At 44.5% G+C, this 22,097-nt stretch overlaps 2 protein-coding genes across 6 annotated transcripts in view; one reads left to right on the forward strand and one right to left on the reverse strand.

Annotated features, from left to right (window-relative positions):
• Nucleotides 1-9,308, forward strand: part of TPGS2 (tubulin polyglutamylase complex subunit 2) — a 64,159-nt gene extending 54,851 nt beyond the window's left edge. For 3 of the 4 annotated variants that reach the window (XM_068993607.1, XM_068993608.1, XM_068993609.1), the window contains 3 exons: nucleotides 4,403-4,516; nucleotides 6,011-6,171; nucleotides 7,486-9,308. In XM_068993607.1, coding sequence (XP_068849708.1) covers nucleotides 4,403-4,516; nucleotides 6,011-6,171; nucleotides 7,486-7,716 — 506 coding nt within the window. In that variant the 3' untranslated portion in view covers nucleotides 7,717-9,308. The remainder of the gene's footprint in view (nucleotides 1-4,402; nucleotides 4,517-6,010; nucleotides 6,172-7,485) is intronic. The other variant, XM_068993606.1, reaches the window with a different exon arrangement.
• A 10,809-nt stretch (nucleotides 9,309-20,117) lies between these two features.
• The window catches only part of FHOD3 (formin homology 2 domain containing 3), a 529,299-nt gene continuing 527,319 nt past the window's right edge, over nucleotides 20,118-22,097 (reverse strand). For both annotated transcript variants that reach the window (XM_068993855.1, XM_068993854.1), the window contains one exon: nucleotides 20,118-20,200. In XM_068993855.1, the coding sequence (XP_068849956.1) occupies nucleotides 20,118-20,200 (83 nt within the window). The remainder of the gene's footprint in view (nucleotides 20,201-22,097) is intronic.

A 22,097-nucleotide genomic window follows, 5' to 3' on the forward strand; every position in this document is an offset into this window, starting at 1 on the left:
AAACTAAAAATTCAACAAAGAACTAGTAACAGGGAGATCAGCCCTGGGTGTCCTTTGGCAGGAATGATGCTAAAGCTGAAACTCCAGTACTTGGGCCACCTCATGCGAAGAGCTGACTCATTGGAAAAGACTCTGATGCCGGGAGGGATTGAGGGCAGGAGGAGAAGGGGACGACCCAGGATGAGATGGCTGGATGGCATCACTGACTCGATGGAAGTGAGTCTGAGTGAACTCTGGGAGTTGGTGATGGACAGGGAGGCCTGGCGTGCTGCGATTCATGGGGTCGCAAAGAGTTGGACACGACTGAGTGACTGAACTGACCTGAACTGAGCAGGGACATTGTAGGTTTGACCTTATGATTCTGGTCATAAGGCACACTATCTTTCAAACAGATCAGAACTTGTGCAAATAATACTCTAAACTCTGAGGAAATTTTTAAGATAATTACTTAAAATGACTAGAGAGTATCCAGATATAAGCAGAAACTGGAGTGGCATCTACAAATGGCAGAAGGGAATCACACTGAATGATTTTCCTATTTTTGTAACTTTTTGCCTGAGGGTAAACCCCAGATAGCATCAGTTAGGGCTGCTAAAACTTGGTAGGAGCCTGGAGTCTAAATTTTTTATTTCATCCAAGATGAAATAGCAGAAACCAATCTTCCCACCTGGAACAAAAAACAAAAACAAATGTAAAGAAAAAGTAAAACAATGGATTTCAAGATAGCATCATGCCGGGAAGGATGATGAGTTCTGAAAAATGGGAAACAAATGAGGTGACCCCTAGCTTATTATCTGAAAGTTTCCAGTCGACAGCACAGGGAGGGAAACCCAAGCAGAACCTGTTATACCTGTTAACTAAGAACTATGAGCCCAGTTGGATGAAGACAGCTCACAGGACTGAGTAACACGGAGGAACAAGCTGCATGGAGAACTGCCGAGGATCCTCCTCCAGTGCTCAGCAGAGAACTGAGGAGCAGCTGCATGTGAAGATCCTGCCCGAGGCCCAGGGACAAGACCTCCCGGTGATGAGCGGGAACAGCGCCTGGTGCTCACACAGGACCAGGCCTAATGCCTGTTTCTACAGCCAGGCTGAAACGCCTCACAGCTTACACAGCTAGAGTACTCAGAAGGGTCCTGCCTCAGGAATGGGGGGAAAATTGCCCTAGGTTAAATACTGTCTTGGGTTCTGCCTGACGAATACTACAACCCCAAAGTATCTGTTTTCACTAACTATCACAGAACAAAGCTCAATGATATTTGTAGAAATATAAAAATATAAAGCACTCAAAATGGAAAAGTAACAATTTCTGGCATCCAATCAAAGATTAGCAGGCATGCAAAAAAGAAGGAAAAAAATAACTGTAAGGAGGAGAAAAATTGATTAGTTGAAACCAATCCAGATTTGAGATACCGTTTAGAATTAGCAGATACAGACTTTAAAACAGTCATTACTACATTCAATATGTTCAAAAACTTGTACAGACATAGAAATTAGGAAAAAACAAATCCAGACTTACCTTTTAGAGATGAAACTAGTGTCTGAGATGACAAATACACTGGATGGGACTAACAATAACTTAGACATTGCTAAAGAAAAGGCTGGAGGACTTAGACTTAACAGTAGACAATCCAAAATAACACAGAAAAATTAAAAGACTCTTTTCATGAAAAGAACATCAGTGAACTGAGGGACAGCAAGTGGTGTAACATATGTCTAACTGGAGTCCCTGAACAGAGTCCCTGTAATTGGGCCAGCAAATAATATTTCAAGAAATGGCGGCTCAAAACTATACCAATTTCATGGAGACTTAAACCATATCTAAGAAGCTCAACAAGCCAGGAATAAGAAACATGAAGAAGTAATATTAAGAAACATATTAAGAAACTATGAAATATGATTAGCATCCAAATAATATTAAGAAACATAATCAAATTGCTCAAATTCAGGGATGAAGAGAAAATCTTAAAAGCTGTTAAGGGGAAGAGACAGTTCCATACAAAGGAAAAAAGATAAGGATAATGGCATATTTCTCATTGGAAATAATTCAGTCAAGATAAAATACTGGGGAGTGGAAGGGATAAATTGGGAGATTGGGATTGACACACACTACTATATATAAAACAGATAACTAATAAGGGCCTCTTGCACAGCACAGGAAACTGATCAGTATTCTGTAATGACATATATGGTGAAAGAATCTGAAAAAGAGGATAATATATAACTGATTCACTTTGCTGTACACCTGAAACTAACATTATAAATCAACTATATACCAATTTAAAAAAGTTAAGAGAATACTCATACTAGACCAGAGGAAAAAACATACATAAAAAAATAGAAAGTGTTCTTTAAGCAAATTCAGTTGATTGAAACAAGATAAAATATTCAGAGGAAAAAAGTGTCAACCTAGAATGCTGAACCCCTTTCAGACATTCTAAATTCTTTCAAAAGCAAAGGCCTTTTCAAAAAGCAGTCTAGCAATGTCCATTCTACTGTGTGAGTATCTGTCCACATAACAAAAGAACTTGATCAAAAGGATGTGTAGGGAGATGATTACTGTAGCATTTGCATCGGAATAATGTTGGGTGAATGCCTATCAGTAGAGGGCTGGCAGGGTAAATTAGGGGGCACCCACTTCCACAGTCAGGCAGGCAGCCATTAACACATTAGAATTACAAACCTTAGAGGGCTCTCCACATGGTACTGTTATATAGAAGGTAAGATTTAGGTAACCTGTATGGTATCCAATTTTTATATAATAAACAATCTTGAAAAAATTTAGATGTATATCTATATGTGTGTCTAGGACCATATGAAATGAGGAAAGCCATGTTTTAAAAAGAAAAACTTTTTAGTTAAAAATGTAAATACTAATGCACTTATATAAAATTACATACATAGGTTGGAGAAGGAAATGGCAACCCAATCCAGTATTCTTGTCTGGAAAATTCCATAGACAGAGGAGCCTGGCAGGCTACAGTCCATGGGGTTGCAAACAGTCGGCTACGACTGAGCGACTGTGCACACATATACCTAGGTATATGGATAAATCAAAAATATTATTCTTATATACTGTTTTATCCAATCTCTCCTAGGTTTGTAAACCTTCTCCACCCAGTCACTAATACTAATCTTTATTGCATAACTGCTGTAGTGAAAGAAGCAGGAGAGGCTTCTGATGCTTGCATTTCTAAGAATTTATCTGTTTTCTGTTACACCATGATATTTGGTTTCTAGGTTTGTATTTCTAACAAAGCCAGACTTAGCGTTAATTATAATGTTGTAATTATAATATGGGCTTCCCTGGTGGCTCAGTGGTAAAGAATCTGCCTGCCAATGCATAAGACAAGGATTTGATCTCCGGGTTGGGAAGATCCCCTGGAGGAGGAAATGGCAACCCACTCCAGTACTCTTGTCTGGAGAATCCCATGGACAGAGGACCTTGGGGGGCTATAGTCCACAGCATCACAGAGAGTCAGACACAACTGAGTGCACACCCACACACAATTATGCTTATGTGTGCTTGGTCACTCAGTCATGTCCAGCTCCTTCCAACCCCATGGCCTGTAGCCCAGCAAGGTCCTCTGTCCACGGGATTCTCCAGGCAAGAGTGCTGGAGTGGGTTGCCATTTCCTCCTCCAGGGGATCTTCCCAACCTAGGAACTGAACCTGGGTCTCCAGCATTGCAGGCAGATTCTTTACCTTCTGAGCCACCCTAGGACTCATGTCCTTAACTAAATCTGTTATTAATTAATGACAGTAACTAATATTTATTGAGTATGGGCTTTATATAAAATTTCTGACAGTCTTCACAAAAACTCTATTAGGTACACATTCAGTTCAGTTCAGTTCAGTCACTCAGTCATGTCCGAATTATCACTGCTTAAAACTAAGTAATCTAAGGAACTCAGACATTGCATAATTTGCCAAATGTTGTATAGTCGATAATTGACAAAAGGCACAGACACAAAATACTTTAATAGGGTCATAATCGCAAGTATACCCTTTAGACATAAGAAACAGGATTCTAATCAAAAGATCATAAAGTGCTATAGACGAGGGGAAAGCAGTTATCTGGGGAAGAAGAAACTGTTGTGATTGCGCTGACTTCACGTGTCCCGGGAAGTTCGCTTTGGTGTCCTCACGCCACCTTCCCCTGGACTCCGTGACACTGTCTATCGTAACAGCAGAGCCCTGACAGAAGACTCAGACCGAGGACAAGACCCAGGGCGTTTAGAGCGGACAACACATTTGGTCCACGTTCGAAAATGATGGTTAAGAATATGTTTGAGATAAGGCTTTTTTTCCCCTCTGTTTTTTTCATCCTAGCAAAGCTGGATGAGTAAGTATGTTTGAGCTGAGTGTGTTTAAACATTACCATTAACTTCTGGATTTGCAGCCAGTGAGAACCAGCCAGAGAAGCCTCACTTTGATTCTCGCAGCGTGATATTTGAGTTGGATCCTTGCAACGGGAATGGGAAGGTCTGCCTCGTCTACAAAAGAGGGAAACCAGGTAAGGATCATGGCAGGCGCAGTTCTGTAGCTTGGGAATGGCCTTGGCTGACCTTGCCCTCCAGCCATCACACAGAAGACACGCTCCTCCCTGACCCCCTGAGACGCTGCAGGGACTCGGGTAGATGCCAAGAGAAAGCCCCTTAGGGCCTCCCTGAGCCACCCCCTCTCCAGGCCCGTTACCGGAGTCTTTTTAAGGTACTGTCATTTGTTAGTTACTGCAGAGTAATAAGATTAGGATAATAAGTGAATAAAAAGTGAAAGAAATAGTTACTCTGTTTATAACTCCTCTAGCTGGTTCACGTGTTAGAAAAGCATCCAGGAAAAGCATTGTCTCATACTCCTTGTGAAGGGTGTCTAACTAATAAAACCCTGAATTCCTAGACCTCAGTCTAAGAGGAAAAGGCTCTGGCCTCCTGTGCAGTGGCCACCACTGGACAGCAGCTCAGTCCCAGAGGTGGACAAGGTCCAGCCCTCTTCAGGTACCTCTCTGCCTGGGGCGTGAGAAGACACACCAGGATTCACCTCCAGGGGAAGGGGAGACCGCCTCCTGCTGGAGGGGTCTTTGTGAAGCAGCCTTTGAGCTGCATCCCGAAATAGGGGTCAGAATGATATAAGGGTGATGGGGGTGGGCAAAAGGGGGCATCCATGCAAAGAGATGGGTAAAAGCCATGCCATGGGACAGTGCAACTGATTTGGGGAGAATGACAGGTAATTTTAGTTCACTGGCCACTTAGTTCATCTTGTGGATGAGGGGAGATGATGCCAGAAGCCCTTCATGCCAAGTTTTGAAAGCCAGGTGAAGGAGTTTGGACATTCTATGGAAGTACGGGGGTGTCAAGGTCATTTAGCACAAATACGGCAGGATTCAAGTGAAAGTGTGACCACGAGTAGAACTAGAAGAGGGAGTTACTGGAGGATGGATGCTGTTTAGGGAGATGTCACAGCCAGTAGAGAGGAGATGAGATGAGGAAATGAGCTAGGAGAGACCTCCACAGTGGTAAGGATGGATGGTCAGGAGCAAGCGAGAGGCAGGAGCTGGTACAGTAGTGCTTCCGCTCAGCCAGCACAGCACTGCACAGGCAGGAGTCCCAGGAGAGGGGTGGTTTCTGCTAATTCCTGCCGGACCTCCTGAGAAAGCCAGGGCCGCTCGGAGTGTCTCTCCATCAGGAAGGCTGAGCCCACAGCCTGTAGCTGCTGGGGGCGGGGAAGCATCGTGTCCACACAGGAAAGCAGCGCTGCTTAGGCAGCCTGAGTGCACGGATGGCCAGGGCCCAGCGATAGGTCAGTTGGCTGACTGATCAAGAGCTCGTAAAAGAATACCCAAGAAGCCACTGGAGAATGGAGCTGGGAGGTTGGAAGGGAAAACTGGGAACTTTTACATTCCTTCTACTGTTGACATTTGTTTTAACCATGAGTAGATGTTGACTTTATAGATAAAAGGAAAACAGTGTTAAGCCATCCCTTCCTTTATGTCTTCTGTCTACTGTTTCAGGATTAGCACAGGACACTGAGGTCTGGTTCCTGGACAGAGCGTTATACTGGCATTTTCTCACAGACACCTTTACTGCCTATTACCGCCTGCTCATCACTCACCTGGGCCTGCCCCAGTGGCAGTACGCCTTCACCAGCTATGGCATTAGCCCCCAGGCCAAGGTAAGGGAGGACTCCCTGTCATCTCAAACTGCAAAACGTATTAGAATCTTCTGAGGAAATGCCTAAATTGCAGAGTCCCAACTTCCTCATCTGATTCTGCAGATCTGGGTGGAGCCCAGGAACCTGCATTTTCAATAAGCAAAGTAGTTGCTTCCTATTCAGGTGGACAACAGCACTTTATACTAATCTAGTTAAGTGGTTCCCAGCCTTGGCTAGTCCTCAGACTCATCTGGGGAGTTTTAATTTCTAATGAATTGGGGCGGGGGCAGGGCTTAGGTTTGATGGCTGGTTTTGGATTCACAGTACATGCACACACAAGAACAGAGAACAATCAGTCTCTTATTCTCTGGCTCCTCATCCACCCACTTCCCCACCAGCAGCCGCTGTTGGTTTCTCTTGTGCCCTCACTGAGCTATGTTGTTGGATAGAAACCACACACGCATACAGTTTGGGGTTCTTTTTCTCTAAGTCACAAGTGGGATACACTGTTTACATTGTTCTGCACCTTCTTTTCACTTAATGGCACACTGGAGCTCTTTCCCTGTCCATATATAAAGAGCTGTCTCTTTCACTGATATGCAGTATTTCAAAATATGGATGTGCCTCATTTATACTATAGATCTAGGTACCATTTTAAACATACAAATGTCAGATAATGCTGATAGGCTGCCTTCTTTGAGAACACCAGGTGTGTAGAGAACTTTTGACCGGGCGGCGAAAAATGAGAGGCTCAGTTCCTTGTATGTATTCGTCAAGGGGACCTCGCTTGCTCAAACGGCACTTGATGATGACATCATCCAGGCAACACAGTGGGTGGTTATTATCAATGAACACAAATAAGTGTCGATGCCCTTTGCCTTCAGCTGCCCGGAAAGCCTGCAGGGAAGAAAGCAGGCGGCTCCCCTCAGCGGAGCTGGCTCTGGTCTTGGTCTACTCTTTCCCCATGGGAAGGATGCTACCCAGTCCACCCGAGGGGCAGAGGCTGGTGTGAGGGCAGAACAGTTGGGACACTATGCCCTGTGCCTTGGGGACCTAGCATCCCAGGCTCAGGGCTCACTACATTAGAAGGAAGCACAGTTACTCAGATTCTTCATCCTCATCCTGCTCTATTTAAAGGTTAAAAGACCCCATAAAGCAATGTGTGTCTTCCTTTTTACCCAAAGGAAGTGCTGATAGATTTTAGAGGCAGTTTTCATGAAAACTTTTACTCTCTGCCTCATCTCCCCAGCTCTCTACCCCTAACACCACTAAAGAACATGAGCACATACCTGTCTCTTTTGAATTGTGACCATCTCTCCCAACTCTGCCTTACAGCAATGGTTCAACATGTATAAACCCATCACCTACAACACAAACCTCCTCACTGAAGAGACCGACTCCTTTGTGAACAAGCTGGATCCTAGCAAAGTGTTCAAGAGCAAGAACAAGACCATAATCCCCAAAAAGAAAGGGCCTGGTCAGCCTGCAGGCGGCCAGAAAGGGCCCTCAGGTCCTGCTTCCACCTCTAAATCCTCCTCTGGGTCTGGAAACCCTGTCCGGAAATGAGCAGCCCCCTCCGCCTCCTCGCCTGCCCCACAGTGGTGGTGTCGTGCACAGATGCCCTGGGCATGACCCAACCTCAGAGTCTGTGTGTGGAACCACAGTCCTCTCTCCGTCTGCACTTGATCTCAGCAAAAGGCTGAGAAGCGATTCCTCTCCCCATCTGAATGACAGAGCTCTAGGCCTTTTACTCCCATTGGCCTGAGCCAGGAGTTGGAAGGTCATATTCAGGTCTCCCCAAGAATCCTTCCACATACCCATTACAGCAGGTTGCGCCATCTGCTGCTCCTAGGAGATCTGAGGAATGTAAGGTTTTATGTAAGTGACTAAGTAGATCTGTTAAGAGCTTTCTTCTCTTTCTACCCCAACCCCCAACCCCTCAGCAGTAATTGTAGAGGTTCCCCAAAGAAACCACTGGTTTAACTATGCTGTTTAATTGGTAGCCACTTTTAAAGCAGCTAAATTTAAACCATATTAAAAATTCAATTCCTCAGTTTTATTAGCCACATTGGAATATTTGCGTGGCTAATGGATTCTATATTAGACACCACAGAGACGATAAAACATTTCTATCATTGCAGACAGTTCTGTTGGGTAGGTAGCACTACATTAGAATATTTTTGCATTACCTTTACTCAGATCAGTTCAATTTTGTTAGAGAATATTGAACACTCTCACAATTTGATGGGTTATAATGTTCCATGTAAAATCCTGAAGATACATTTTTATGTTTTTTATATCCTTCCCCACAAGCAAATCTTGCTTTGCTCATTTTTAATTTTCTATAAAGTTTTTCATCATCAGTTTTCTATAAAGTTTCTTGTTTCCAGTGTTTTGACGTGATATTTGCACATTTGCCAAAATTATCTTTCTCATTGTTTTTTTTTTAAGAAGTGATTCTACTGTACCATGAAAACAAGACCTCCCAAGCATTGCTTTGCCAGGACTCTTCATGAAGAGTTTTGATGAAATCAGTTGCTGTTGACAGGAGTTTCCACCTGCTCTGCCTACTCACAACTGCTCAGCAGTTCATGCAGTGGCAGAAGAGGGTAGAGAGGAACCCAGGTGTCAAGGATAATAGCTGAGGTTTAGTCTTCCACAAGTACTTTTCTTCCAGAACTCATCAGAGGGAGAACCAGCCAGTGCCAGAGGAGAGAGCCCAGCATTTGGCTGCTTCCCGAAGTCAAGGCTAGAAGGGGACTGAGAAGTTGTGTTGTTTGCCACTGTGGCGAGTTTGCTTCCTCTAGTGCTTTCGGAGCCCCTGAATTATTTCTGCATCAGTCCTGGCCCAGTTCTGGATTTCACAAATGAGGCAGCAGAGGAGCCACCAAAGCCACGCTGCCCTTGACACCAGCGACAGTCAGCTGGAGTCCCCAGAGGGCTTGTGGGCAGAAGCGGGTTCCACTGCGGAGAGGTTTGAGGGCTGTCTCAGGAGGAGCAGAGCAGTTAAGAGCAGGGCTGGCTACCTATACAGAGCCCAGTGCAGAACTGGGATGTGGGGCCTTTTCTCCAAAAGCCAGTAGACAGTACCATGGAAAGCACTAAAACGTTTTCCCTTTCTTCTCACAACTTGTTACAGACTTTTTTTGTTTGATATTCGATGCTATTCCAGGAAAAATTAAAGTGTTAAATTATTACAATTGTATCATTCATCTGTCTACTTTTGGGCTATTCCAATTTTAAATGCCACTATAAGAGCATTTAATTCATATTCAGAGTCAGCAAAATCACACAATTATTTCATACCTGTTGTAGGTATATATGTCTCATTCTTACCAAAACAGTGGAAACAACACACAAAACTAGCTCAACCATTATTTCACTTTTTGATACGTATAGTCTCTCTCAACTTACCAGGGAGAGAGGAAGGACTGAAAGAGAAACTAGGAGCTGCCCTCGGTTTTCCTTTCCTTCCGTGTCCTCGTTTCAGTGTGAGTGGTTGGCTACTACAGGAACGGAACATGAGTAGGAAGGGAAAGGTATGGGTTCCACGGTCACACATGCTTCTTAGAACACCATCACCACCTCTTTGTATTTGAATGAAATCCGGTTCAGATAGAAAGCACGACCTCTGGGGCCTCGTGTCCTCACTTTCTCAGCTTTAGACATGACAAGCTTGCCTTAAACTCTGCCTCTCTTCATGTATGTAGGCCCACTGAAATTCTGTTCTCATGGGAATCACAAAGGCTGTAAGTGAAAGAGGTGGTAAGAAGAGGGGACTGACACACTGCACGTGTTTCCCCTGCTCACGTGTACACACCTTTGTCTCACCATACCTTGACTTACGCAAGTTCAGAGACAAAACTAGGAATTTCAAGGCAGTGGCAGAAGAACATTAAACCAAAGTAAGACCTTCTGAGTGCGAGGGCCTTGCATGACTGTGCAGATCACATGCACGTGAAGCTGGCCCTGGTGAAGGAGGAAGGGAGCACCCCTGGTTAAAGACTCTAGACAACAGGTTAAGAGGATTACATGGGGGAAAAGCTCACCAGGATGACAGTGTTTTGAAACTAAAGCAATTAAAATGGCAGTAGGCACTCGTATCAGAGAAGGCCATGGCAGCCCACTCCAGTACTCTTGCCTGGCAAATCCCATGGACAGAGGAGCCTGGTAGGCTGCAGTCCATGGGGTCTCTAGGAGTCAAGACACGACTGAGCGACTTCACTTTCACTTTTCACTTTCATGCATTGGAGAAAGAAATGGCAACCCACTCCAGTGTTCTTGCCTGGAGAATCCCAGGGACGGGGAAGCCTGGTGGGCTTGCCATCTCCGGGGTTGCACAGAGTCGGACACTACTGAAGCAACTTAGCAGCAGCAGCAGCAGCAGCAGCAAGCACTTGTATAAATCAATTGCCCAGGGAAAAGAGTCTGTGCTGGAATCACAGAATGAGAATGAAAGCAGGATGCTTCATGACACGCTGATGTGGCTCAGATTGTGCATGAAGTGCCACATTGTCGTACTGCTCACATCCTGAAGCAGGGAGGTACCCAGGCCAAGGACAGGCACGACAAGGGGCAGCTTGCAGAGGGTAATCTGCAGAACACCTCTTGGAGCTGCCCTCCCCAAATGTGGACATGCATCATTGTCGCTGAAGTTGGGTGCAGAAAACAAGATGCCCAGGTCTCCTCCAGACCTCCAAAATCAAAATTGTGAGGAAAGATTCCAAGCATTAGGACTTTCAATCAGCCACAGTGATGACAATAATGTTCACAGGCTGTCAGACTTTCTACTTAACGGGTCTGGGTGGGTTTGCTTTCATTGCGTAGAGAAATCAAAATATTTTCAGTCCAATGAAGCGTATACAATGATTGGAACAGAAGAACCAAGGGACCTTTTAGTTTCTGTTTGAAATACATCCATTTTTAAAACTTCTTATCATGGAGAGTTTTAAACATTTACAAAGATAGAATAGTATAATGAATTCCCATCTATCCATCACCTGGTTTCAACAACGACCAACCTATGATCTATCATATTTTATCTATACCTGTTCTTTACTCCTTTAATTTTTAAATAATTCCATTTTTAACTTAGCTGTTGATTTTTAAGTTATACTTCTTTGCATTCTGTTTTAGCAGTTGCTCTAGGGATTACAATATTAACTTTTCTGTTCAGTAGACACGTATGTACAGCGTCCCCAGTAGCCGCATTTCTGTAGCTAACTCCGCCTCCTGGACTGGAGTTGACAACACTGGGTAAGGACCAATTGAAACTGGGATGCTATGATGAATTTCCTTCTTTGGCTTAAGCCAACCCAGACTGGATTCTGTCTTTGCCACCAAGCATTCTCTGGTTAACACATCAGCCTTCATTATGGAGTTATTGTGAAGATTAAGTACGCAAGTGAAAACTTAAAGGCTGGTCTCTTCCTCCAGAAAGATTCCGTGACTGTAATCTTTCTAGCCGTTAGCTTTGTACATGAGCCAGGCTCTGCCTACTGCCCCACTCACTCTCCTTCCAAAACACCAGTGTGGTTCCCCCTTCTGTGACTTTACACCTGTGGTTTCCTACCTGCGGTGCTGGCCAGCCGCCTCACGTCTTCCTCCCCAGATCCAGCTCCAGTCCGCCTCTGCCTCAGAGCATCTGAGAAGCTGAGTCTGCAGGGAGAGCCCACTCCGGGGGACCACTTCGCTCCATTACCATGTCTTGCCTTGTCTCCTCTGTATCCTCAGTGGTTGTTGAGACTGAGGGTTACCACTGCGAGCCTTGCTGCTTAGTGTGGAGCCACGTGAAACAGTAGTAGATGACACTTAAAATGAATTAATTCACAATTTTGTGCTGAATTAGGAGCTGCCACATACTTACATCCAGGAAAGACCAACAGAAACAGATCACCCAATAATGAGCAAAAATAAAAAGCTGTGGAAATGCTTAAATATTCATTTAAACTCTCAAAATGCAACCACTGCTGTATTTTAGAGGCAGGACATCCTCATCCAGCTCAGAGACCACCTCTTTCAGAAGACTCTGTCATAGTGAAATCTGCTGCTTATATGCCCATGTCTTGGCATCTGAACCACATCTTCCAGCCTGCCTCTTACACACGGTGGCTGTGACTCGGAAATCTTGTTTATCAGTGTCCCTTGTGGTTTCAGAAGTGGGATCTTTGTGGTTACACATCCTTACATTTCCTACAGCACCCAACACCTGAGCCTTGACCAGTACGCACTCTGGTAAATGCAGCACTTAGCAACAGCCAACCAATTCATCTCACATAGATGATATCTATCAAGAGCAGGCCTGAAGGCAATAGTGAGGACCATGGTGAAAACAACGCAAGACCTGAAATGGTGCTTTGCGAAGCTTTATTACAGGGTGGACTTGGCTCTTGGAGATGTGTGTTCAGCCATGGCATATATCCCTGGGTGGCACACACAGGCCTGATGTGGACTCTGCCGAGGAGATGGTGTGTCATCCAGGTGGGATGTGTCGGGAGAGGAGTGTGTATTTGATGGATGGCAGTGAACATCAATCACAGAATTCTCCACCAAGGACAGGGACCCACAAGGCTCAGACCCCATATAGGCAGGCGATGGACATAGCTTCTTAAACACTGTTCTTAAGGTCTTGATGAACAGCACCCCAAAGCAATTTTATACACAATTTCACATGAAAAGCTTTAAGTAGAATGAATAAACAGCAACAAACACATAACAAGATGTGTTCTCTCAGACCTGTGATGTCCAGTACAGTCCTGACTAGCCACAGATAGCCATTAAACTTAAAATTCAAAATTCTGCTCTTGTCACATTTTAAGTGTTCCATAACCATGTATGTCTAGTGGCTACCATTTGAATAGGGCAGATACAGAACATTTCCATCATCATCAGAATGTTCTACTGGGCAACCCTGTCTTGGACTATGCATGGCTTATTTTCACAGTTCTCAGAATAACTGCTGCAAAGCCCTTTTGTAACATGCTATATTCAACAAAGAGTTTCCCTGGTGGCTCAGTGGTAGAGAAACTGCTTGCGGTGCAGGGGATGCGGGTTTGACCGCTCGGTTGGGAAGATCAAATGGCAGCCCATTCCAGTATTCTTGCCTGGAGAATCCCATGGACAGAGGAGCCTGATGGACTATAGTCCAGGGCATCACAAGATTCGGACACAACTTGGCAATTAAACCACCACCACCACCATATTCAACAAAGAACAGGGACATTTACTCAACTTCAGATACTTTTCTAAGATACAGCATCCTTTAGCACTTTAAAGATTCTTTTTACAACCCCTGGCTCACAGGGCAAGCCCAGGATGAGTCAGCATGTCACTGCATACCTTGGAAAAGGGCCCGCTGTCCTGGCTGTAGAGCAGCCTGTGTGGGTTCTGGGCTTTCCCCCACATTGTAGACAAAGGCCCCAAAGCAGCTCAGCCTCTAGGGCTCTGCAGTGTCTCCAGCGTGGAAAGCTGAGGGAGGTGAAGGAGCAGGTTTTTTGTTTTTTGTTTTTAATAGTAGATGTTCAACCTGCATCTTAAAGCACTTCATCTCTTTGGCCCTCCCAGGGAGCAGGTGGGCCCGACTGAGAACACGCTCCTGAGCTCGCAAGTAACCACTCGAGAAGTGACACTTCTCAGATCACCTGCTTTTCCTCTGGGGATCAGTCACCTCCTTTTCTCACAACAGAAAGGGTATCTTGGAGATCCACCAGAGCAGGAACCCAAACAGTCCTCAGGACAGTTCCAGGCCAACAGAGGGAGGGACCTCATCCCTCAAGACAAAGCAGTGAAGTAAGGGCAAGATTAAGCCTCTGGAGAAACAGCTTACCTTTGCCAAGGCTCCAGTTCCCAACTCGATACTTGTGTCATTTTTAAGTGAGGCCACCCCTTGGGCGAGACGGAGCTCTAGATGGCACTTGAGGGTCTATGTTTCAATGTCTGGGGGCTTCTGAGGCATACCTGCTCCCACAGGTGACTTGGGACCATGTCCACCCAGGTTCGAGACAGAGGGTTGGGATTTTATTGATAGAATATATATGCTTACTGAATCACTTAATGAGAAATGCTATTTTCCTTTAAACATGTGATTCTAAAACAGACTGCTGAGGCCTTAATTACCGTCTTCACAAAGCGTGTTTTTGGCCACTGAAAAAATGGGAAATCACCTTCAACATTTTTCTATAAACACAAGCTTGTAAAGTTTACTTTCACCCAAAGGTGACGTCCTATTCTCTGATGTTAATTTAGGAAGTTGTTTAAATTTTCATAACCTTCACAAGTTTCAGGACAAGTTTTTCTTCCACAGAGAAATAAACAAGCTTTTTTTTTATACCACCTGCTAATGGGCTGCTGGATTAGAACCCATTTTCCTCTATTGAGACTGCACTTCTGAGGATGGTTTATACCGGGGAAAAGCGTGTTGTGTTAGCCACTCAGTCATGTCCAACTCTTTGCAACCTCAGGGACTATGAGCCCACCAGGATCTTCTGTCCATGAAAGTGGATTGCCATTCCCTTCTCCAGGAGATCTTCCCAACCCAGGGATCGAGCCTGAGTCTCCTGCATTGCAGGTGGATTCTTTACCATCTGAGCCACAAGGGAAGCCCAAAGATGTGTCTTGTCAGAAGTGAGATTGCCACTTCCAATCTCATAGCTAATCTTCTGAGCCAGGAAGCTCTCTGACGTTGACTGAATTGCTCTAATTCTGTAGCCAGGTCTACCACTCAGATGTGTGCTGAGCTCCAGTCAAAACGACCTCAACCAGCATGATACTGGATGCTTGGGGCTGGTGCACTGGGATGACCCAGAGAGATGGTATGGGGGGGGGGGAGGTGGGAGGGGGGTTCAGGATTGGGAACACGCGTATACCCGTGGCAGATTCATGTTGATGTATGGCAAAACCAATACAGTATTGTAAAGTAAAATAAAGTAAAATTTTTTAAAAAAAGAACATCTTATTTTTTTTCAGGGGCTGGATACAGCAGCTCCAAATGCTTCCCCAGGCAGCCATCTCTTTCTGTACAGCAACCTTTCAGATTCTTACTTGAAACTTGGGGTTTACAAAAATACAATTATTCCACTGGGTACTTGATTCAGACATTTTTTGGGAAGGATGACTATTTCTGTTTCTTAGCCAACTCCCCTGCCCAGAAGTACCTGACTGTCACCCAGCGGAACCCCCTCCCACAAAGCAGAGCAGTGTTGAAAGCCCCACTGGGCACAAGCTGTCAAGGGGCAAGGAGTCTCTGAAGGGAAATGAGCTTTCTGGAATTTTTTCTGATAGAGCAAAAGCCCGGGCCTCTGCTTAGCTGGGCCAAGTGGAGAGTCCAGGTGCTGCGGGGACCTGTCACAGTCCAAGAAGCCTGCTGCTCACACAGGGACAGAAGGTGTCCACTTACCTCCTGGTGGCTTCATGCCATATCTGTAACGTGCTGTGCTCATCCTCGGTGGAGTTTCTTTTCTTCCAGTTTTACTGAGATATAATTGACATATAGCCCCGTATATGTTTAAGGTATACAGTCCAATGATTTGACTTACATACATCATGAAATGATTACACAGTAAGTTTAATCAACACCCATTTCATGTAGATGCAAAATTAAAGAAACAGGAAAAAGCATTTCTGTGATAAGAATGTCTAGGATTTACTCTCTAAACAGCCTTATATATAACATACAGCACTGTTAATCATATTTATCATGTACATTATGCCCCTAGCACTTACTTATCTTATAACTGAAACTTTGTACCTTTTGAATGCCTTCCTCCAATTCCGCCTCCCCCCACCTGCTGCCTGTGGTAACCACAAATCTGACCTCTTCCTCCTAGAGTTTAAGTATAATTGAACTTTGCGTTAGTTCCTAGTATACAATACAGCCATTCAATGTTTCTATACATTTCAAAATATCACCATGATAAGTCATTACCATATGTCACTGTAAAAAAAATATTATGCAATTATTGACTATATTTCCCACTCTGTACATTTCATAGCTGTGACATTTACTTTATAACTGGAAGTTCATACCTCTTAATTTCCTTCTCTTATTTCTCTCCTTCCTCCAACCCTCCCCTCAAGCAACCACCTGTTTCCTCTATATCTGTGAATGTGTTTTATTATGTTTGTTTTCATTTTTAGATTCCATACCTAAGTAAAATCATACAGTTTTTGTCATTCTCTAATTTTACTTACCATAATACTCTCTAGTTCCATCCCTGTTGGCACAATGGCAAGTTCCATCTTTTTATCACTAACACAGTACTCAGTGTGTGTGCACATAGATATCACATCTTTCTTATTCATTCATCTATTGATGGGCACTTAGGTTGCTTCCAATTTGGGCTATTATAAATAACGCTGCAATAAAAATAGGGGTGCACATATCTTTTCTGATTAGTGTCTTTGCTTTCTTCAGATGAGTGCCTGGGAGTGGAATCACTAGATCATATCAGTTCTATTTTTAATTTTTTTGAGGAGCCCGTATCCTGTTTTCCACAGAAGCTATACCAATGTGCATCCCCACCAACAAGGTTTCCCTTTCCACATTTTCCCCAACACTTGTTTTTTGTTGTCTTATATTTTATAATAACCATTCTAACAGATATTTCATTGTAGCTTTGATTCGCAGTTCTCTGGTGATTAATGATGTTGAGCATCTTTTCAGATGCCTGTTGGCCATCTCTTTGTTTTCTTTGGAAAAATGTCTATTCATAATCAGGTTTTTTTTTTTTTCCTTACATTGAATTGTAGACGTTCTTTGGATGTTTTGGATATTAACCCCTCATCAGATATATTGTTTGCAAATGTCTTCTCCCATGCTGTAAGTGGTCATTTCATTTTGTGTATAGTTTCTCTCAATGTGCAAAAGCTTTTGAATTTCATGTAGTCTCATTTGTTAATTTTTTATTTTGTTTCCTTTGCCTGAGCAAAATATATATATATATACATATATATATATATAAAACTAAGAGCTATATGTCAAAGAGCACACCACCTATGTTTTCTTCTAGAAGCTTTGTTGTTTCAGGCCTCATGTCCAAGTCTTTAACCCATTTTGAGTTTACTTCTGTGTATGGTGTGACAGTAGGCCAGGCTGACGCTTTTGCATGTAGCTGTCCATTTTTCCAACACTGTTTATGAGGCTATATCTTCCCCATTGTATATTCTTGCCTCCTTTGTCACAGATTGACAATACAAGTGTGAGTTCATTTGTGGGCTGTCTATTCTGTTCCATTGATCTATGTGTCTTTTACTGGTTCCATACTGTTGATGACTGTAGCTTTGCAGTATAGTTTGAAATCAGGGACTATGATGCCTCTAACTTTGTTCTTTCTCATGATCATTTTGGCTATTCAGTATCATTTGTGTTTCCATAAAATTTTAGAATTATTTGTTCTACTACTGGAAAACACACTATTGGTATTTTGATAGGGACTGCATTGAATCTGTAGATTGCCTGAGTATAACAGCATAGTTATTTAAATAGTATTATTCCCATCCATAAGCATGGTATATCATTGTGCACCCTTCCCTCCACCCTACACTTTCTCAATAAGTTTATTTTTAAATAGAAAAAGAAAAAAACCCTCAAGACTCCAAAGAAACTAAAACACAGGTATCTTTAAAAGAAAAGTATTTGCCTTTCTTTACCAGCAGTTTTGTAATTTCAACCCAGATTAAGAAATAGGCACAAGAATACATATAGTGATGACCAGCACAATTAGCAACATCTCACACTGCAAAGTACTATTCACTTTAATGCTTCTCAAAAGTCTTTAAGAAATATTTAACTTCTTGAATTAAAAACACTAATTGAGGCAGACAGAATGAATGGCGACAAGGAGAGAGGAAATGAACTACAGAAGAAAATCACTCTGATTCACTAAAACTACTAAACCAAATCCCAGTAAAAAGAGGCCTTCTTTACCTAGCTGTAACCAAGAAATTAGCTGACTTAGTTTGCTCCCTCTGAGAATATTTTAATCCCTAAAATAAAATTAACATTAGATTTATTCAGTCACTTCTTTGCAAACGTGACCTTTTATTCTACAGCAGTAACTCTCAGCAGAACACCAGGAACTCCTAGAAGGGCATCAAAGTATTTGTTCATTAAATGCATGGAAAAAAAATTCATCTTCCTTTTCTTTGCCCATCACGATCCCCAGTGATACAGAAATTCCATGTTCATACTCCAGGCTGAGGCTTTGACAAACCACTAAACCACATGTAGAATATAATACATGTTATTTAGAATCATAAGGAAATAAACATTAATATCCTATGCATCTTTTTCAATAAAGTGATTAAATAAACTCAGTTGTCTGGAATACACAGACCTAACTCTTGCAGGTTCTAGGCTCTCTGGGGTACTCATGTATTATTTGACAAATGCCTGTTTGAAAGAGCTCCTTGTCTCCCATAGAGTGAAGAGGCAGAAGGTTGCGGGGGTGGGACAGGGTGTCAAAATCACAAAGGCCAGTGGGGTGAATATATTATCTTAGCTCTTCAGACCACATGACTGCATCCTGTCTCTACAGGACACCTGCCCAGATTCAGGAACACAGGGTCACAGAGGTTCTGGAAGTGAGACACTGGTAGAATTGCTGACCTGACCATCTTCTGACACCACCCCCTTGAATACTGGGCTTCCCTGGTGGCTCAGACGGTAAAGAATCCGCCTGCAGTGTGGGAGACCTGGGTTTGATTCCTGGGTTGGGAGGATCCCATGGAAAAGGAAATGGCCACTCCACTATTCTTGCCTAGAGAATCCCATGGACAGAGGAGCCTGGTGGGCTACAGTTCACGGGGTCGCAAAGAGTCGGACATGACTGAGCAACAGCGATTGTTAAGTGTCCCCTGTTTCCGGAGAGGGAGGTTCTTCAGAGGGAGCCATGCACCCTGTGAGGGGCTGAGGGCCTCTGTGGAGGGCTTCAGGCCCCTCAGAGTGGCTCTCTGTTGACAGCCCCTCACAGCACCTTCCCCTCTAGACGCCTGAGCTTCTGATGGCTGCGCTTGAGCACCAAGGACAGTCCTTCTCATTCTGAACTTCTCCGCAGACAAAGCTTCAACTTTTCATTTTTCTTTTGGTGACTTAGTAAATTCTTTGAGAAAATGAATTTTTACATTAGAGGCCAGTGAGTGAGTTGCAGAATTCACATTTTTTAAACGCTACTCTAGTTTTTGCTTCAGCATCAAAAAGGAGCAAAAACAAAGCATGCGGGCAAGGTGATACATGGGAGGTTATTGCTAACTTGTACTGCCAGGAAGACCGTGCCTAATTAATCTGGAGTTACAAAGAGCACACGTCAGCGTTTCTCACTCAGTTAACAAATAAAAGGAAATCCAAAGGGCTTGGAGGCCATACGGAGTCAGGGTCCTTCTCATGAGCCTGAGAAGAGGTTTTGTGGATCCAGAAGGAGCCGAGCCTATGGAGCTATTAAAGGTTCTACGCAGGAGAATAAAGGTTTCCAGTTACGGCATTAAACTCTGTTTATTTAGTATTTGAAACAGGGTGTACATTTATGAATTTATATAAACATTTATTAATAGTACATCTAAAATCCACAACCAGTAAACAATCTGTGCTTTCTTTTTTGGAGTTGACATCTGCATGTTTTGGTGTTGTGGAGGGACCCAGTCTGTGAACCTAACCAAACTGCCTCATGACCACGGTAACTGTGAAGTGATCTGCTCCTGCAAAGGGGCTGCTCCTGGCACAGAAAAGGTGTCACGCTTTTGGAACTACTAAGCCAGGTGTCAAGGAAAGAAGAGACACACAGTGGACACGATGAAGAAAGTACAGGAAGGGGACGTCGGGATCCGAGTCACAAGCCAGGCGGTGACACCGAGACATGCGTGCCCCACCTTCAGAAGCTTCAGGTGTTAGAGTCTCCGCACCTCCCACCGGAGGGGCTCCCCCGCAGCAGGAGCTTGCACTCAGCGCAGACACGCTTCTGAGGGCACCGTGGGGGTCACAGTTGCAGCTCCGAGGTGCCCACCAGGCCCAGGGCCCGCGCTTCTTCTGGAGTCAGGCCGCTCTTCAGGGTCCTGCGCACTGCCGGGGCCAGAGACGAAGGGGCGAGAAGAGAGGGCAGTGTTAGCAGCCAGGCCCCTTCCCCAAGGAGCCACAGCGCTCACGACCCCCAGCCCCACCCTACCCCTGCTGAAGAGCCCCGGCTGACTGGCTGTTTTCAGGGCAGGAAAAAAAATCTAGGGGCTGCCAGAGGCTGCCCTGGAGATGACCCAGGCACCGCCCTGGAGAGTCAGGCAGAGAGGGGACCGCATAGGGGGAGTGAAGCGGGGAGAGGCCCGCCCTGATGAGGTGTCTGAGAAAGGGTGCGAACTACAAAATGCAGGTGGCATGTTGAGAGTGCAGTCTTTCTCAGGACAAGGAGCAGATCAGAGCTGTTAAGGAATTCCAGAGTACAGGAAAACACACGTTCAAATGATGCAAATGAGGTGAGATGATCCCGCAAATCTGCAGAGACGTATCTCTGCAGAGGCCCCCGAGCAAGATGTTAACGTAACCCAGCACAGGGGGGAGTCATCGGGATGAGCCCCCGACAAGTGCCGTGGTCTTGGTCTCAACTCCTCAAAGAGCCTCTAGAGAGAAGAACCACTGACTCCTTGTGGACTCGATGCCAAGGAGCAAACAGCCAAACCTCTGAGTGGACTTGGTGGATGTTCTCTGTGAGACACACACAGGGTTCAAGAAGGACCAGTGACCTCCCGCCCTGAGGTTTACAACTGGCGGTCAGAGGAACACTCATATTTAACTGACTGAGAATTGGCTTACGTTTGCCTGACATTATGGGTCTTCCACTGTTTAGTGTGATCAGTTTCAATGTCAGAATAGAGGCTGGATAAGGCTGAAGGATGAGGCAGCTGGCCCTTCCAAGACTGGTCTTTTCATTTGAAAGCTTTCCTAATTACATTTCCCTGAATTGATAAATTGTATTTGGCCTACTCTGTATGGAAGTCATACAGAGTTTGGGATATCTCTTCTATTTTCAGAAGTGATGTGTCATAGAGCCACCATCTACTCTAAATCATCAATCAGCTAGAGTCCCTGAGATCACCAGGGAAGGCCTTCGATCAGAATGCAGAGAAAGTAAAGCTCACCTTTATTGTTTCCCACTTTCCTTGCCAGGTCTAATTCCCCACATTCCCTCCATGACAAGGGAGCCTACGTCCTCTGAGACCTCCACAGAGGCAAGGCCCCCATCTCGAGTGTCTGTAGACAACTCCTGTATCCATGCCTCCCTGGGCAAAAGCCCACTTAGCCCATGGACAAAGGGCCTGAAAGAGTCAGGTCTCTGGTAGAACAAACAGTGACTAATATCTACTAATGAACACTTTTTTTCTCTCCCAGGAATGAGCACTTTGGAAAGGAAAGGGAAAGTGTTAGTCGCTAAGTTATGTCCAACTCTTTGCAACCCTGTGAACTGTAGCCCACCAGGCTCCTCTGTCCATGGGATTCTCTAGGCAAGAATACTGGAGTGCGTAACCATTCCCTTCTCCAGGGGAACCTTCCCCACCCAGGGATCGAACCTGGGTCTCCTGAACTGCAAGCAGATTCTTTACCATCTGAGCCACCAAGGAAGTCTTACTTTGGACAGGGGCCAACACCTAATCCATCAGTCAGTCAACAGATACTTCATGGAGAACCTACTGTTGGCTCAGCTCTTTAACTCAAAGAATGGATACACTTAGGGTTTTTAATAGCAGCACAAAGTTTTGCAGTGAGGGTATCCTCAGATCAGGCCACTGCACACACTACTGCATTTCCAAGCCCAGCAGGGCCCCAGAGCCCCCTGGCCACAGCTGCTCCTGCACCAGCTCACCCTCCCCCAAGCCCAGACATCCTGGGCTCCAGACTGAGCATCTAACTCATCCAGACAAAATGCTTGGCTCCGGAGCCTTGGCTGGGGGCAGATTGCATGTAACTGAGT

The sequence above is a fragment of the Capricornis sumatraensis genome, chromosome 21 (assembly GCF_032405125.1).
Source record: "Capricornis sumatraensis isolate serow.1 chromosome 21, serow.2, whole genome shotgun sequence".
Lineage (NCBI taxonomy): Eukaryota > Metazoa > Chordata > Mammalia > Artiodactyla > Bovidae > Capricornis > Capricornis sumatraensis.